At 45.1% G+C, this 16,345-nt stretch overlaps 1 protein-coding gene across 4 annotated transcripts in view; it reads left to right on the forward strand.

Moving 5' to 3' along the window:
* SFMBT2 (Scm like with four mbt domains 2) overlaps nt 1–16,345 on the forward strand; it is a 254,395-nt gene that overhangs the window by 28,416 nt on the left and 209,634 nt on the right. For 2 of the 4 annotated variants that reach the window (XM_021943027.2, XM_021943028.2), the window contains exons 2-4: nt 1,014–1,164; nt 12,407–12,501; nt 15,204–15,444. In XM_021943027.2, the coding sequence (XP_021798719.1) occupies nt 1,065–1,164; nt 12,407–12,501; nt 15,204–15,444 (436 nt within the window). In that variant the 5' untranslated portion in view covers nt 1,014–1,064. Of the gene's footprint in view, nt 1–1,013; nt 1,165–12,406; nt 12,502–15,203; nt 15,445–16,345 lie in introns of those variants that run through there. The other 2 variants (XM_009213935.4, XM_021943029.2) reach the window with 2 other exon arrangements.

Below are 16,345 nucleotides of genomic sequence, written 5' to 3' on the forward strand. Positions count from 1 at the left end.
GTTGGATACGAATACTCCCGGTGTCTCCTGGGCCCTGGCCTAAAGGAGTTGGAGAGCAGGGTTCTGCGGGAGCCAGCTCTAATGTGGCTGCTTTTTCCAGCCATCTTATTAGAAGGCAAGTGGGGAATAGCAGTGGTATCATAGGGAAAGCCTTGTCTCCATTTCTACTTTGTGAAAAAGCACATTATTGACAAACATCGATGCTTTCACTGGTTTTGGTAACAGATCATGGGTAACACCTGAGGACTTCTTCCCGAGGCAGGGCACTGCGTGTTGCAATACCTGCGTGTGGGATGCTGAAGTTGTGTACGGGGGTGGAGGTTGCTGCTACATAGCTTCAAGGCGGGGGGAGCGTCTTACCCACTGTTGCCATGGTGGATCGAGACTGAAATGCAAGTTTCTGTTGGTGAAAGATGTGTCCGTCTTAGTGGTGATAATGACCTTTAGAACACTGATGGTTTTGCCCTGGTGAGACCTTTATTGTTGACCTTGTTGACCTTGTGTAGAGACGTACTCATTAGTCTTTTAAATTAATTAATTAATTTTTTTGAGATGAAGCCTTGCTCTGTCACCCAGGCTGGAGTACAGTGGTGTCATCTCAGCTCACTGCAACCTCTGCCTCCCAGGTTCAAGCGATTCTCCTGCCTCAGCCTCCCGAGTAGCCGTAATTGCAGGCGCCTGCCACCACTTCTGACTCATCTTTGTATTTTCAGTAGAGACAAGGTTTCACCATGTTGGCCAGGGTGGTCTTGAACTCCTGACCTCGAGTGATCCGCCCACCTTGGCCTCCCAAAGTGCTGGGATTACAGGCATGAGCCACTGCGCCCAGCCTCAGTGTACCAGAATACTTATTTCTGGTATTTTCTATGATCAACGTTACGTTGCATCTTGAAAGTTTTAATGAAATGGTAGCAACACGAATAAGGTTAAGTTTTTTTTTAAACAATTTAAAAATAAGTTAATATAATTAATATGGTTAAACTGCTCTGATTTTTTTTTTTGATTACTCTTAGGTAATTTTTTCTGCAGGATGAATTAAGAGAAGAGACACTTGCTCATCAGGCATGGAGAGCACTTTGTCAGCTTCCAATATGCAAGACCCTTCATCTTCACCCTTGGAAAAGTGTCTCAGCTCAGCTAATGGAAATGGAGACCTTGATTCTGGTAGGATTTTGTTTTCTAGATTCATCTGGGTTTTTGATGAATTGATCAATATCTTCCTGAAAATATTCAGGAACCAATGGTGCGACATTTCTAGCTCTCACATACTGCCTGGTTCCTGGGATTTGAAGTCCTATTAATAAGGATATAGCAGCTCTAAAATTTGGGTCAAAATTCTTATTTCGAATACTAGACAGAGAGGACTGGGTTCTAGTGCAGCAACATATCACTTGAAAATCTCAGTGGTCTGGGCAGGAAATGTCTGTAAATCACTGTTCCATGGAGTCATTGCGCACCTTCCTGCAGGGTTTGTTGTGAGTGGGAAGAGCAGGGTTGGAGGTCTCGGACCGGCAGTCACCTGCTCTGGCTCACAAGAGACAAATGCCATTTTTGCTCGGAACCCCTTGACGAGAAGTTAGTTGCATGTTTCTGCTGCAGCAAGGGAGGTTGGGTAAAAGAATTCCCTCCCAAGTGCTGGAGAGAGAGACAGGACATCCAGATCTGCCTACGTAGTAGATGCCGATGATACAGCATCTAAGATGTGGAGCACATCTGTCAGAAAAGCATACGATGTGGAAGGAAGTGAGGTCATGCGGATTGGTGGTGAAGTGCCTCTCCCTTCCAGAAATCTGAAAAACAGAACAGCTCCCTCCTCTGACTCAAACACAGCCTTCGATTCAAATTTATGTACGTATGTATGTATGTATGTATGTTTTGAGACAGGATCTCACCTGTTGCCCAGGCTGGAGTACGGTGGTACAATCATGGCTCACTGCAGCCTTGACCTCCTGGGCTCAAGTGATCCTCCCGCCTCAGCCTCCACAAGAGCTGGGACTACAGGTGTGTCCCACTGTGCCTGCTGACTTTTAAATTTTTTGTGGAGATGGGGTCTCACTGTGTTGTCCAGGCTTGTCTTGAACTACTAGGCTCAAGTGATCCTGCTGCCTTGGCCTCCCAAAGTGCTGAGATTATAAGTGTGATTCACCACACCCAGCCTTGATTGGGTTTTAGTTATTTAACTAATGAAGTTATAAGCGCACAAATGCATCTTTTTCTAAATACTTACACAATAAAGCGTTTATTTAAAAGGATACCTTTTTTTTTTTTTTTTTTTTTTTTAAAAAGAGTTGCATTGTTTATACATACCAGCAAATTACTTAAGGACAGTTTAACCCTCTGAATTGTAAACATTAGCTATGGTGAATTCCTGTAAAAAAAAATGTGGCTCATTAAGTCAGCCACTTGACCGTGGTCCGAAGAAGTCACAAAGTTTGTCTTCACATTTTGATGAGACTAGTCAATGACAGATTACAGGTTGCTCCATATCATTGAATTTATTAGATTAAGTTTACAAAATCGTATCTTTATATGGAAGAAAACCCGGAAAACCCTGACATGAGTGAAGGCCTTACTGTGTTGAAAGATGTTAGTATCTGTTTCCAAATCGGCTCCTTTGTCCCTCTTTCAGATTTTTCGACACATCAACCAGATGTGAGACACCTTCTCCTACAAGTAGAGCTGAATCATCGTTCCTCCCTGGAACCATGGAAGTTATTTTCTGAGAAGGCATAGTTGTGTAGGCTGAAAGTTCATCCTAATTATTCTGCTTTATTTAAGTACAGATTTACCTTTTTAAAAAGTCTTTCCTGTGTTTGCTGAGCGAAGTTATTTTTCACGTTTTGGAGTTCCTGAGCTTTCAGGGTATTTTTGTAGTATATCATCTGCGCACGTCCGATGTCGATGACTGGGTTATTTCTCGTGGTATGTTTTCAAAACTGTTGAAACACCTACTGTGTATTGGCTTTTCATGTGCACACCTTTGCAGTGTATCTCTCTAACTTAAGTAGATTCTGAAACTCATTAATGATCATCTGGTGTGAGGAAAATGATTTGTACCACATTTCGTTAAGGGTGGTTCTGGGGATGGCAGGTGTGAGAGCAAGAATCATTCTATCCTTGGCTGGGGGAGTCCCTGCAGAAAGCCCATGTATACTCATGTCATGATTGGTTCCTTACTCTTGCGTCAGGGATGGCCTGAATCATACAAGATGTTCAGATCTTTAATGGAGAAATACTATTTCTAAATGGCTTTAAATTATCTTAACATTTTTCAGACATTGGCCCAGATTTTTCTCCACCCCCATGTGGCTAATCTGTCCTTTCGCCTTGGGATTTCTGTATTGTGTGGTGAGGAGAGTTTTAGATGACGATACAGACAGACTCTTTAAAGAGGATACAAATTTAAAGCAGAGTCTAGGACTTTGCAGAGGACAGTGGCTGGATTCACTTGAGAAATTCAAATCTAGTTTTGAGCATTTTGATTCTACAAGTAGTTTTTTTTTTTTTCTAAAATCTAGTTTTGAGCATTTAAACTATTAAGTATGATTCTACAAGTAGTTTATTACTTCTTTTTCCAACCTGCTAACCCACGAAATATTTCCAGTCCTGGAATCACTTGGTGAGATATTTGGTTTTGGGACAGGCTTGGGGCTGTGCAGAGTTTTAGTGCTGAAGGTCTTCTCCTGGGAAGCGTTTTCAGATGGGATTTACTAATCCCACGTATAGGAGGAGGCAAACCTGGTGTTCTTTAGCTGGCTCTGAATTGACTTGCGATGATAGGTGTATAAGCGTGAGTTCAGACTGTGTGGCAGGCACAGAAAATGTTAAGTTCTTTGCATGTGTAAATTCACCTAATCCTTCAACAGCCCACAGGTATAGCTGCTTTTATTGCCCCAATCTTACAGATGAGGAGACTGGACAACAAGGTGAAGTGACTTGAGCCCTGTGTTAGAAGCAAGATTTAATTTCAGGCATTGTGAGGCTGTGGAGTTGGTGCTCTGAAACCCTGGGGGGCACCTGCCCCTTCAAGTGCACAGAGGAGTCATCAGGAAATCCCGACAGCCTCCTACTCACCCATCCATACACTCACACCCACCCCACAGCCGCACACACACACCCACACTCACACCCGTCCATCCATGCATACACCCACACACACTCACATTCATACCCATCCACCCACCCATCCATATCAGCCACACCCACCCCATAGCCATACACACACCCACACACTCACACCCGGCCCATCCACATACACCCCCCACACACCCACATCTGCCACCATCCATCCACCCACCCCACAGCCACACACACACCCCACACTCACACCCGTCCATCCACACATATACCCCCACACACACCCACATTCAAGTACCATCCATCCATCCACTCATCCATCCACTCACACCCACACACCCACCCCACAGCCGCACACACACCCACACTCACACCCGTCCATCCATGCATACACCCCCACACACCCACATTCATACCCATCCATCCACCCACCCATACACTCACACCCACCCCACAGCCATACACACCCACACTCACCCCCATCCATCCACCCATCCACACATACACCCACACACACTCACATTCATACCCATCCATCCACCCATCCATACGCTCACACCCACCCCATAGCCATACACACCCACACTCACCCCCATCCATCCACCCATCCACACATACACCCACACACCCACTCGCACCCATCATCCACCCATCCACTCACACTCACACCCATCCACATACACATGCACACACACACTCACACCCATCCATCCACCCATCCACACACCCTCACTCTCACCCATTCACAGACACACCCTCATTCACACCAACCCACATACACACATATACCCCCACACACACAATTTTGGGGGCACAGACCCAACTTAGATCCTTTGTTGTTCTTTCCTACTCTTTCCTCCTGTGCCACCTCCCCTATGTCCTCTGATACATTACTACAGGGGTTTCCAAATCCCGGCCACAGATTGGAACTGGTCCGTGGGCTGTTAGGAACTGGGCCGCACCACAGGAGGTGAGCATTGGGTGAGGGAGCTAAGGTTCATCTGTATTTACAGCTGCTCCCCATTGCTCACATTACTGCCTGGGCTCCACCTCCTGTCAGATGAGCAGCAGCATTAGATTCTCATAGGAACGTGAACCCTATTATGAACTGCAAATGCGAGGGGTCTAGGTTGTGCACTCCTTATGAGAATCTAATGCCTGATGATGATCTGTCACTATCTCCCATCGCCCCCAGATGGACTATCTAGTTGCAGGAAAACAAGCCCAGGGTTCCCACTGATTCTATATTATGGTGAGTTACAGAATTATTTCATTATATAGTACAATATAGTAATAGTAGAAATAAAGTGCACGATAGACGTAATGCACTTGAATTGTCCTGAAACCATCCTCCCTTCCCCCATGTCTGTGGAAAAATTGTCTTCTACAAAACTGGTGCCTAAGTCCCTGGTGTCAAAAAGATTGGGGACCACTGTGTTACTGTCTCCCTACCAAGTGACTACATTCGAGTGACTGAAGTTTTTCCTTGAGAAAATTATGAGATCGAAGAAAGGAAAATCGAATGTGCTTGCATGTTTTCTCGCTCTCTCTCTTTTTTTTTTTTTTTGAGACGGAGTCTCTCTCTATTGCCAGGCTAGAGTGCAATGGTGTGATCTTGGCTCACTGCAACCTCCGATTCCCTGGTTCCCTCCTGCCTCAGCCTCCCAAGTAGCTGGGATTACAGGCATGTGCCACCACACCTGGCTAATTTTTGTATTTTTAGTAGAGACGGGGTTTCACCATGTTGGCCAGGATGGTCTCCATCTCCTGACCTCATTATTCACCCGCCTCAGCTTCCCAAAGTGCTGGGATTACAGGTGTGAGCCACCACGCCCGGCCAGGTGTTTTCTCTTATGTTTGTTTTTTTGCTACTGTCCACCCTGAGATGTTATGATGCTGTGATTCCTTGCAGTGATGCCCCTGTGAAAGGAAGACTTCAGCTGGCCTCAGTCTCATTACCAGTTTCTTTTTTTTTTTTTTTTTTAAAGACAGAGTCTTGCTCTGTTGCCCAGCTTGGAGTGCAGTGGTGTGATCTCTGCTCACTGCAAGCTCCGCCTCCCGGGTTCCCGCCATTCTCCTGCCTCAGCCTCCCGAGTAGCTGGGACTACAGGTGCCCACCACCACGCCTGGCTGATTTTTTGTGCTTTTAGTAGAGAAGGGATTTCACCGTGTCAGCCAGGATGGTCTCGATCTCCTGACCTCGTGATCCACCCGCCTCGGCCTCCCAAAGTGCTGGGATACAGGGTGGGGCGGCCTTTTTCTAAGCAAAGCTCAAATCACAGTTGAGATCAATAACTGGCACCAAGTCCTGTAAATGAAATAGGCACAATATAAAATTACTCCTTCTGCTGGGAACACCAAATATGTGATTAGAAAAAGCCCAGGGAGAGCAAATAGCCCAGGATCTGCGGCCTCCCCAGCGGACACCATAGACAGCATCATCCCGGCGGACACCAAGAAGGAAGTGCACTGAAATTCCAATGCTGGGATTCCAGGTGTCGTCAGTTGCTGTGATAAAAGCAAGCAGAACAATATGCTGACATAGTGTTCAGTAGATTCCTTGACATTATTTTTATAGGCCTGCTACATGAAATTTCCTGATGAAGTCTGTAGATAAAGCGGTGTTGCACATTTAGACAGAGTGAGCCTCAGAAGAGAGAATGACGCTGAAAATGTGGGCTTGATTCTTCTTCTTGGCATTTGGCATTTGGAATGTATTCACTGGCTCTTCTGTTTGGGAAGGAAAGGAGTCAACAGTTTTCTCAGAAAAATTCAAGCCTCACTCTTCACACTGGGAACTGGTCCTGTGTGATTCAATGGTACTCCCTTTTCTCCCTAACCCTCCTTTGAATAGTTGCGGCCTCCCCTGGCTAGGTGACTTTTATGTTTTTTGTTTTTTGTGCTTTTTTTTTTCCCTCTAGAATACTGGCCATTGGGTAGTCGGACGAGCCGGGAGGACCTTTGTGCCGTGAGGACTGTCCCTGCCTGTGGCGTAGCTCTGCAATTGTGAGCTCAGATTCCAGGCAGGTGGCCACGGTTCCTTTCTGAGTTGTTTGCACAGATGCTTCTGATGAATATACTCACGGTGGAACTATTTTCTAAATCTTCTGATAGTATGAAATCACTATCGGTATTTACAGGAAGAAAGACTTCATGTCTTCTTTCTTTCTCTTTCCACATTGAAAGAAAGTATCTAGCATCTAAGAAGGCGCTCAGTAAGCATTCACCTGGAATCTGCCAATTCCCAGTTCCTTTATTGGTGTAGTGGGCACAGGCTTTAATATTCAGCCTTGTAAACTTAGCCTTGTTTCAGATTGTAAAATTGTACAAACCCAAGATTTTATGACTTAAACGAAGATGTATGGGCCGTTTGTTTATTCCATTTTTCACTCTTAACGTCACTTACACTCCAGCTTCTAGTAAGGTATAGTAAGGTATTCTTTTTATGTTTGTTATGAAATATTCTTGCCTCATCAATAGCTTTCTGTTTTCTAAAACTGGATTGCTGCTAATGAACATGCCTGTTCCCTTTTAAATTGTGAAATTTTCTTAGTAGTTTTTCCTAGTCGGTGTTCATGACATCATGGGGAAATACCGCCCACTGGGTCATTTACAGTGGAGGGAGATTGTCAGAATTTCCTTGATAAAATGTTTATGGGTTTAAGAGGTTTATGAATCAGCTATAAATATTTGCTTTGGCTTTATGAGGCCTCTCCCCATAAACATTTTGTGTGTTTTTCTATGGCTCATTGAAATGTCTTTGGAGAATCAGCTCCTTGGGGCACATCGGCCTGGGGAAGGGTTGGATGTGACACATTTTAAAAGGCTGCATTGTGAATAACCCTACATTTTGTGCTTGACTTTGTTATAGTCCACAGTTCAAGTCATCAGTGCTGGGCATGAAGGTTTGAATTTTGTAAAATCCCATTCTGAGTCTGACCTTTGGTTACCTTTTTAAGTGTTTTCTTTAGACCAGCAGAGAGTGACAGAGCTTACTGTTCTACTGGTTCCTGCAGGGGAGACACAGTGGCACCCTCTGACCTCCTGGTTATCTTGACCGAATGAAACCGTGTACGCTGAATTCTGCAGAACCCATTATATTGGGAAATGTAGTTGTAATGAATTAAAATTGGATGGAAGCATAACTTTTGGTAAAATTCTAATAGCATAGATTAGGATTGTGTGGCGAATAAAGAACTGCAACCAGTGGTCTCAGTGTCGAGGTTGGAATTGGAGGCTCTGATCTCCCCTGATCTGAAGTGATGGAATCTTTGAATCTTTGTGGGTAACGTGGTGGGTTCACTAAAGCCTCTCATCCCAGGTGCTGGTGACTGCAGGCAGTTTCCGAGGTTCTGCCTCAATGTGCATGTTTCCTTTTGTTTTGTTTTGTTTTGTTGAGATGGAGTCTCATTCTGTGACCCAGGCTAGAGTGCAGTGGCACAATCTTGGCTCACTGCAGCTTCCGCCTGCTGGATTTAAGCGATTCTCCTTCCCCAGCCTCCTGAGTAGCTGAGATTATAAGTGTGCGCCACTACGCCTGGCTAATTGGTGTATTTTTAGTAGAGACGGGCTTTCACCATGTTGGCCAGGCTGGTCTCAAACTCCTGACCTCAAGTGATCCACCTGGCTCGCCCTCCCAAAGTGCTGGGATTACAGGGTGAGCCACTGCACCCAGCCTCTATTTGCGTGTTTCTGATGCGCAGGAACGAGTCACCCAGGACAACTTGTTCCCTTTTTCAGCAGCCATCATTCTCGGAGTCCTACGCAGAACCTCGTGCCTCATTTGGCCCAGGACTGAGTTTCATGCTGATGTCTCTTCCCAGGTTCTCTTCTTCTTCCTCACACACATTCTGGGAGCTCAGTCCACTCTTTTCTCCGCAGGTGGCCATGGCTTCCTGTTTCTTCTCTTTTCCTGCTTTTTTGGCTGTAGACTGTTTCAGGGTTCACCAACATGGAGAGACAGACTCATCACTTTAAAACCTCCCTAGGATTCTGCAGAAGACATGAATGGTGGTGGTGGTGGTTTCTGGTGCATGACACAGGTGGGAGAAGGAGGGGGAAAGTACTTCATAAGAGCTCCAGCTTTGGACTCCTGACCCTGAGGCTGGACAACAGTGACTCAGGGTGATTCCCTGTCCTTTCTGAGCTCTCAAGATTGCCCCTGTGAGTATGCATCCATTATGATTCTTGGGAGGATTGTGAGGAGATACCTGTAAACCACTGTTTCAGTCTGTTTTGCGTTCCTTTAACAGAATATCTGAGTCTGTATAATTTATGAAGAAAAGGTTTATTCAACTCACGATTCTGGTGGCTGCCAGGTCTAAGACAGGCAGCTGCATCTGGTGAGGGCCTCAGGCTGTTTCTGCTCTTGGCAGAAAGAGGAAGGGGGAGCAGGTGTGTACAGAGAGATCACATGGAGAGAGGAAGCAAGAGAGAAACCAAGGAAGCCAGGCTCTTAACACCCACTCTTGAGGGAACTCATCCATTCCTTGGAGAGCCAGAACTCACCCCTGAGGGAGGACGTTAACCTATTCATGAGGGATCTGCCCGCAGGACCCAGACACTCCCTGCTAGACCTCAGCTCCCAGCACTGCCACATTGGGAATCAGATTGCAACATGACTTTTGGTGGGGACAGAGCACATTCAAACCGTAGCAAGCCTTGTAGCAGAGAGGTGACACTCGAACACAGCACAGCTCTTAGGATGTTCCCAGGAGGGTGGTGGCTGCTTTGTAGATCTGGAAGTTGCTGACACAGGCTAGGGCAGGCAGGAGCTGCAGGAGGGTCTGGTTCAAGCTGAGCCCAGACAAGGAGGATGGAAAGAAGCTCTGGACTGTGTCTGCAGCAGGCTTGCTGTCCTTAGATACTGCATCAGGACGTTGGGGCAGATCACTAGTGCTGAGCGTCTGACTAGTGCATCGGAAATCTAATTCGGTAAGAGGTGCCCAGTGCCGTTCGGAGGGAGAGGATTGTCAGCAGAGCCACCAGATGCCACTCTGAAGTGTTTTCCGGAAGATGACTGCTTTCTCTCTCGTTCATTTCACTGTGTGAAGCTCTAAGCTTCTTGGTGTCATCCATTCTTCACTGGAGGCTGTAGGACCCGTTGACTTTGTTTTTTTTTTTTTTTTTTTTTACAGGAAGCACATTTCTGCCTGAGGGGCTTCAATCCCTGGGTGGGACCGAATGTTAGAGCGCCACCAAGAAAAGATTTTCTCTCCTGGTGGCTTTTCCTTTTTCTTTTTTGAATGTTTGACTTACAAGTCACTTTATTGAAGCAAAAGTTGAGGAGGCCATTCTACGCAACTTGGGCTTAGAAGGCAAAATAGCCTTTCAATTCAGCCTCTCCTGACTTTACAAAAATGATCCTCTTCCCTCAATTTCTAAGAGTACACAAAGTATTAAGAGAGACTTACTTTTCCTACTTATACTTTAAAAATTTCAAGAAGGCCAGGCACGGGGCTCACGCCTGTAATCCCAGCACTTTGGGAGGCTGAGGAGGAAGGATCACCTGAGGTCGGGAATTCGAGACCAGTCAGCTCAAGATGGTGAAACCCCATCTCTACTAAAACTACAAAAATTAGCCGAGTGTGGTGGCGCAAGCCTGTAATTCCAGCTACTTGGGAGGCTGAGGTAGGAGAATCTCTTGAACCTGGGGGCGGAGGTTGCAGTGAGCTGAGATCGTGCCACTGCACTCCAGCCTGGATGACAGAGCAAGACTCCGTCTCAATAAATAAACAAATACATACATACATACATACATACATAAATATATAAAAAATAAACATTTCAAGTAGACAAAAAGTAGTGATAGTCTCTAAAAGAAGGCATTCTTATTTGACCCCATTTTCCCTGGCCCATCTGATAGGATTGGATATCCGTTTTGCACAAGCCACAAGATGGAAAGCAGTATTTACTCTTGGCCGTTGACATAGGCTTTTGTTTCTAGAGGATAAAGGGGTCGGACATCAGCATCCATTGGACATTATTGTAGGAAGATAATCTAAACTTTTGAAACTCTTGTGTGCATTTTGGACAGCTCTTTTCTGTTGTATGTTCTTATGACCTTGCCAATTGGTTCAAATAATGTTTATGGCTTATTATTTCTATTTAAAATGATGCAGTCACATTTATGCTCTGTGTGTGTTAAAATGTGTTATTTGATGCTTTTTGACTATACAAGTTTTATCTTATATGTAGCCTTAAATGTTTGGGGAATTGCTTGTTTTCCTTCAAGCTGGGTGTGTGGGTTTGTGAAATTCAAATAGTTATGATTTTGGTCAGGTGTGGTGGCTCATGTCTGTAATCCCACCACTTTGGGAGGCCGAGGCAGGTGGATCACCTGAGGTCAGGAGTTCGAGTCCAGCCTGGCTAACATGTAGTGAAACCCTACCTCTACTAAAACATACAAAAATTAGTTGGGTGTAGTGGTGCATGCCTTTAGTCCCAGCTACTTGGGAAGCTGAGGCAGGAGAATTGCTTGAACCCAGGAGGTGGAGGTTATAGTAAGCCAAGACTGCACCACTGCACTCCGGCCTAGGTGACAGGGCAAGATTCTGTCTCTCAAAAAGACAAAACAAAAAACAAACAAAGAAAACCCACAAATAGTTATGATTTTGAGAGCCATGTTGTGCATTTGATTGTATTTCTCTTTATTCCTTGTGATTGGAGAAACACACGCTCTGTTGGTTTCTCCAGAGTGTCAGGCCCCAGCAGCTCTGTCCCAGCAGTAGGCAGGAGTTGGGAGCCCTGGACTGGCCAGGCATCGGGGGTGTGGGGCAGCTGGTTGGTTTGTCTTGTTGACTGGCTGGATGGCCCCACACACTCGAGCAATTCTTTTGGGCCTCATTTGCTCTTTTTCCCCTTAAAATGATGCCAGAGTCAGTGCTTTATCTTTATAACAATTAGTGCCGTTCTCCATATACGTCATAGCCTACATCACAGCCCTTAGTCAGTGCACGATGGGTTCCTTTGTATTGTCCTCCAACCTGCCTGCAGACTGGGGTGTCTACTGCAGCTAATTTCGAGCTAATACACGAACATGTAGCAAATATGCATTGGAACACGTCTCATGTTATTTACCCCAGAGAACCCAGTGTTACTCTTGATTTCATCAGTGCAATGTCAAAGCGGAATGTCCCATGTTTTCCTTTCTTTAGTCAACACCTCTAAAATCAGCAGACTAAAGCTTTGCAAAAAATTCCACAATATCCTTCTAAACTGTGGAATTAGCTTGTGTCTTGCATGAAGGATTTTCTGGTCTCAGTTGCAGACCAGCACCTTTCTGTCCTCCACTCCAGTGTTGATATTCTGCTCTTTTGTTTTTCAACAGAAGAAGGCTCAAGCTTGGAGGAAACTGGCTTTAACTGGGGAGAATATTTGGAAGAGACCGGAGCAAGTGCCGCTCCCCACACATCATTCAAACACGTATGTAAAGCAGCTTGCGTCCTCTGTGTTTAGAAAGTGGGACGGGAAGGAACCTATAGGCAGAAGCCAGAGAACCCAATGGAAGAAGGGCAGTGGAAACAGGGAAATTCGTGGCCAGGCATGGCGGCTCACACCTGTAATCCCAGCACTTTGGGAGCCTGAGGCTGAGGCTGGCAGATCATTTGAGTTGAGGAATTTGAGACCAGCCTGGGCCATAAACAGGCAAAATCCCATCCCTACAAAAAATATAAAAATTAGCTGGGTGTGGTGGCACACGCCTGTAGTCCCAGCTACTTGGGGGGCTGAGGTGGGAGGGTCCCTTGAGCCCAGGAGGTGGAGATTGCAGTGAGCCAAGGTTGCGCCACTGCACTCCAGCCTGGGTGACAGAGTGAAACCCTGTCTCAAACAAAAAGGAAAGAGGGAATTCAGCCAAGATTTTTTAGGAAGAAGGAGGAGACTTGGAAGTTAGCTTGGTTTTCCCAGATAGCTCCAGGGAATATAGACCACAGGTAAGGTCAGCTTGAGTAAGTAAAGAGCCAGAAAACTAAACCAGTAGGTATAATGTATTCTTAGTAGGTGTAATGGCTTTATGTTTTCAGCTTCAATTAATATTTTGATTTTGAAAAAGCTCATAAAAAATTTCCAGCCATTTATTGGCAGATGAGTCAGATTAGAGGAACTAACCATAAATATGATGAAAACATTTGGATCCAACCAAAAAAAAAAAAACATTCTCATTAATAATATTTCTTTGAATAATGCAAAAAGCATGCCCAGTACTGGGCAAGTCCCAGAAAATTTTTAAAAAGTGAGTTTTTATCAGGTTTTTGCTTTGGTGTAAGATATTGGCAATATGTAATATCATTAGTAGGGAAAAAAAGACTAACTCACCTGGGTCCTAAGAAGTTGGGTCCTGGAAGTTTAGTCTTTAATTGTTGTTTTAATACAAATAGAAACGGAGATTTAACTGAGAAACATTTTTCACTTTGTCCATGCAGGACAAAGATTCAGCCTGAGTTTCCTCAACAAATTGGGGCACTTTTCTTAACCCGTTCTTCCTTTTGGCTCCTTGGCTGAATGAGGAAGCCAGAACTTGTGATTCCTTATTTTTATTTATTTATTTTCTGTGAGCCGGGCCTCGCCACGTTGCCCAGGTTGGCCTCGAACTCCTGGGCTCAAGCAATGCTCCTACCCCAGCCTCTTAAGTAGCTGAGATTATAGGCATGCACCACCATGCCCGATGTGATTCCTTCTTTTAATATAACATTTTATTCTTTTTGGAGGTGCAGCGTTCTCTCCAAAAGAAATTTAAGATTTTTATTAAATTTCCGTGACCCCGAAAAGGTAGATCGTGTTTCCATTTCTCTTTATACTCTTTATGCTATGTTTACTAGTTTATTTTGAATGTGATTGTGGCTGTGTAGTGAAACCAAGAGCTAAATATTAAAACATAGCAAAGCTTTCAAGCATACAATGTGGTTATGGTCCCGCAAAAGCCATTGTAACATTTACATCTTAAGATGCTGCGATGATTTGGCAGTTGCCTTAGGCAGGTTAGGAAAGAAACATTGATCACAACTTTTTCCTTCCTTTCTGTACTGAGAAGTTATCAATTTCTTTCTGTATGGAGTCACTCCCATTTTCCTTGATTCAGTCAATCCTCCCACCTCCCTTTTAATCACAGGATAGTGTCCTGGGGGGCGGAGCTGGAGGTTGTCCTTCAGGATGCAGAAGCTCCCAGGTCTGTATGCCAGGTTTAAAGGAAGAGTAGCCTCAGACCCACATAAGTGTGATTGATAATTCTGTCATCTCCTTTAAGCAGTGGCCACTTATGGACAGCGGATATGTCAGCTTTGCAGTGTTAAGACCCACCAGGCTGGAAAGCTTTTTCTGGGAGTGAGGGCTGGTAGATATCAATAGACTGTAACCCTTAATTAAAAAACAAATCCAGGCCGGGCGCGGTGGCTCACGCCTGTAATCCCAGCACTTTGGGAAGCCGAGACGGGTGGATCACGAGGTCAGGAGATCGAGACCATCCTGGCTAACATGGTGAAACCCCATCTCTACTAAAAAAAATAAAAAAAACTAGCCGGGCGTGGTGGCAGGCGCCTGTAGTGCCAGCTACTCGGGAGGCTGAGGCAGGAGAATGGCGTAAACCCGGGAGGCGGAGCTTGCAGTGAGCTGAGATCTGTCCACTGCACTCCAGCCTGGGTGACAGAGTGAGACTCCGTCTCAAAAAAAAAAGAAAAAAAAAATCCATTTTCTAGGGCCGTGTTGTTCATGGAATAGCCACTATCATGTGGTCCTTGTGAGCCTGTGAAAAGTATGTAGTCTACATTCAGATGTGCTCTGAGTGTAGAATACACACTGGGTTTTGGAGGCTTTATTTAAAAAGAAGAAAGTTGGTCATTTCATTAATGTTTTTTATATTGATTACATGTCGAGGTGATAATATTTTGGATATATTGGGTTAAAATATTAGAATTAAATTTATTCCTTTTTTTTCTTAAAGTGGCTGGCTGCAGATGTAAAGTTTAGCATTACATTTGTGGCTTCCATAGTATATTACTTAGATAAATATATGCTCGTTTTAGAGCACCAGAAGTATTGTTTGTACTGCCATGGTTTTAGTGGTTTTTGCCATCTTCTGGATGTATGTGTCTAGGGTAGTAATGGGTTTTCTCTATTTCTGATTCCTTAAGGTTGAAATCAGCATTCAGAGCAACTTCCAGCCAGGAATGAAATTGGAAGTGGCCAATAAGAACAACCCGGACACGTACTGGGTGGCCACGATCATTACCACGTGTGGGCAGCTGCTGCTTCTGCGCTACTGCGGTTACGGGGAGGACCGCAGGGCCGACTTCTGGTGTGACGTAGTCATAGCGGATTTGCACCCCGTGGGGTGGTGCACGCAGAACAACAAGGTGTTGATGCCCCCGGACGGTGAGCCCCCGTTTCAAAGGCTTCGATTTACAAGCCACCATCCTTCACGATGCCTGTAGTTTGCAAGGAGCAGAGAGAACCTTGCCTAGAATCCTTAACGGTCTTAGTGCAAAGGTCTCACAGTTCTTTCGGAGTTGTTTCTCGGGCTTCCTTAGCTGGAGGGAGATGGGTGCATGTTCGCATGTCAGAGCTGGTGCTGACAATGGAGCCAGCCTTGGCTTTTAGGAACTGAAAGTGTGCCTAATCCTTAAATTACTTTTGGAGGGTAAGAAAGGAAGGCTGAAAGGACATCAGGAATTGAGTCTTTGGCCATGTTGCTTTTCTTCTGCTTTAGCAAATCGACATTTTGAACAGTAACATGGAGCGTCTTAAGCAGGCTTCTCTAATCACTTTTCATCTGTCTTGTTGGGAGGCTGTCAGAGTGTCAAGCTTTCAGAAAACCACACAGATGAGAGAAATGACATTGGTCTCAAGGGAATGGTCAAAACCCATATAGATATGATCAGTTTAGTTGCTATAAAGCCACTGTTCTCTATGGGGGCAGTTTTATCCCCCAGAGGACACCTGGCAATGTCTGGAGGCATTTTTGGTCAGGGTTATGGGAGTTGCTACTACCATTTAGTGGGGAGAGGCCAGCGATGATGCTAAACCCCCAGAGTGCACAGACAGCCCCATAACTAATAATTACCAGGCTCAGCCTGCCAGCAGTGCTGAGGGGGAGAGAACCTGCTGGAAAAGAATGGGCTGGACATGATAAATGCATCGAAGGAATTCGTCTGATCCCGGAAGTGAGAAAACTGAGGACAGCCAAGTACGTGAATCTCAACACACCACTCTCTGTTTTATTGTATGATAATGGCAGCAGTGATACTTGCAGGCTCTTGATGCCACCTTGCAAATG

This window comes from Papio anubis, chromosome 11 (assembly GCF_008728515.1).
Source record: "Papio anubis isolate 15944 chromosome 11, Panubis1.0, whole genome shotgun sequence".
Lineage (NCBI taxonomy): Eukaryota > Metazoa > Chordata > Mammalia > Primates > Cercopithecidae > Papio > Papio anubis.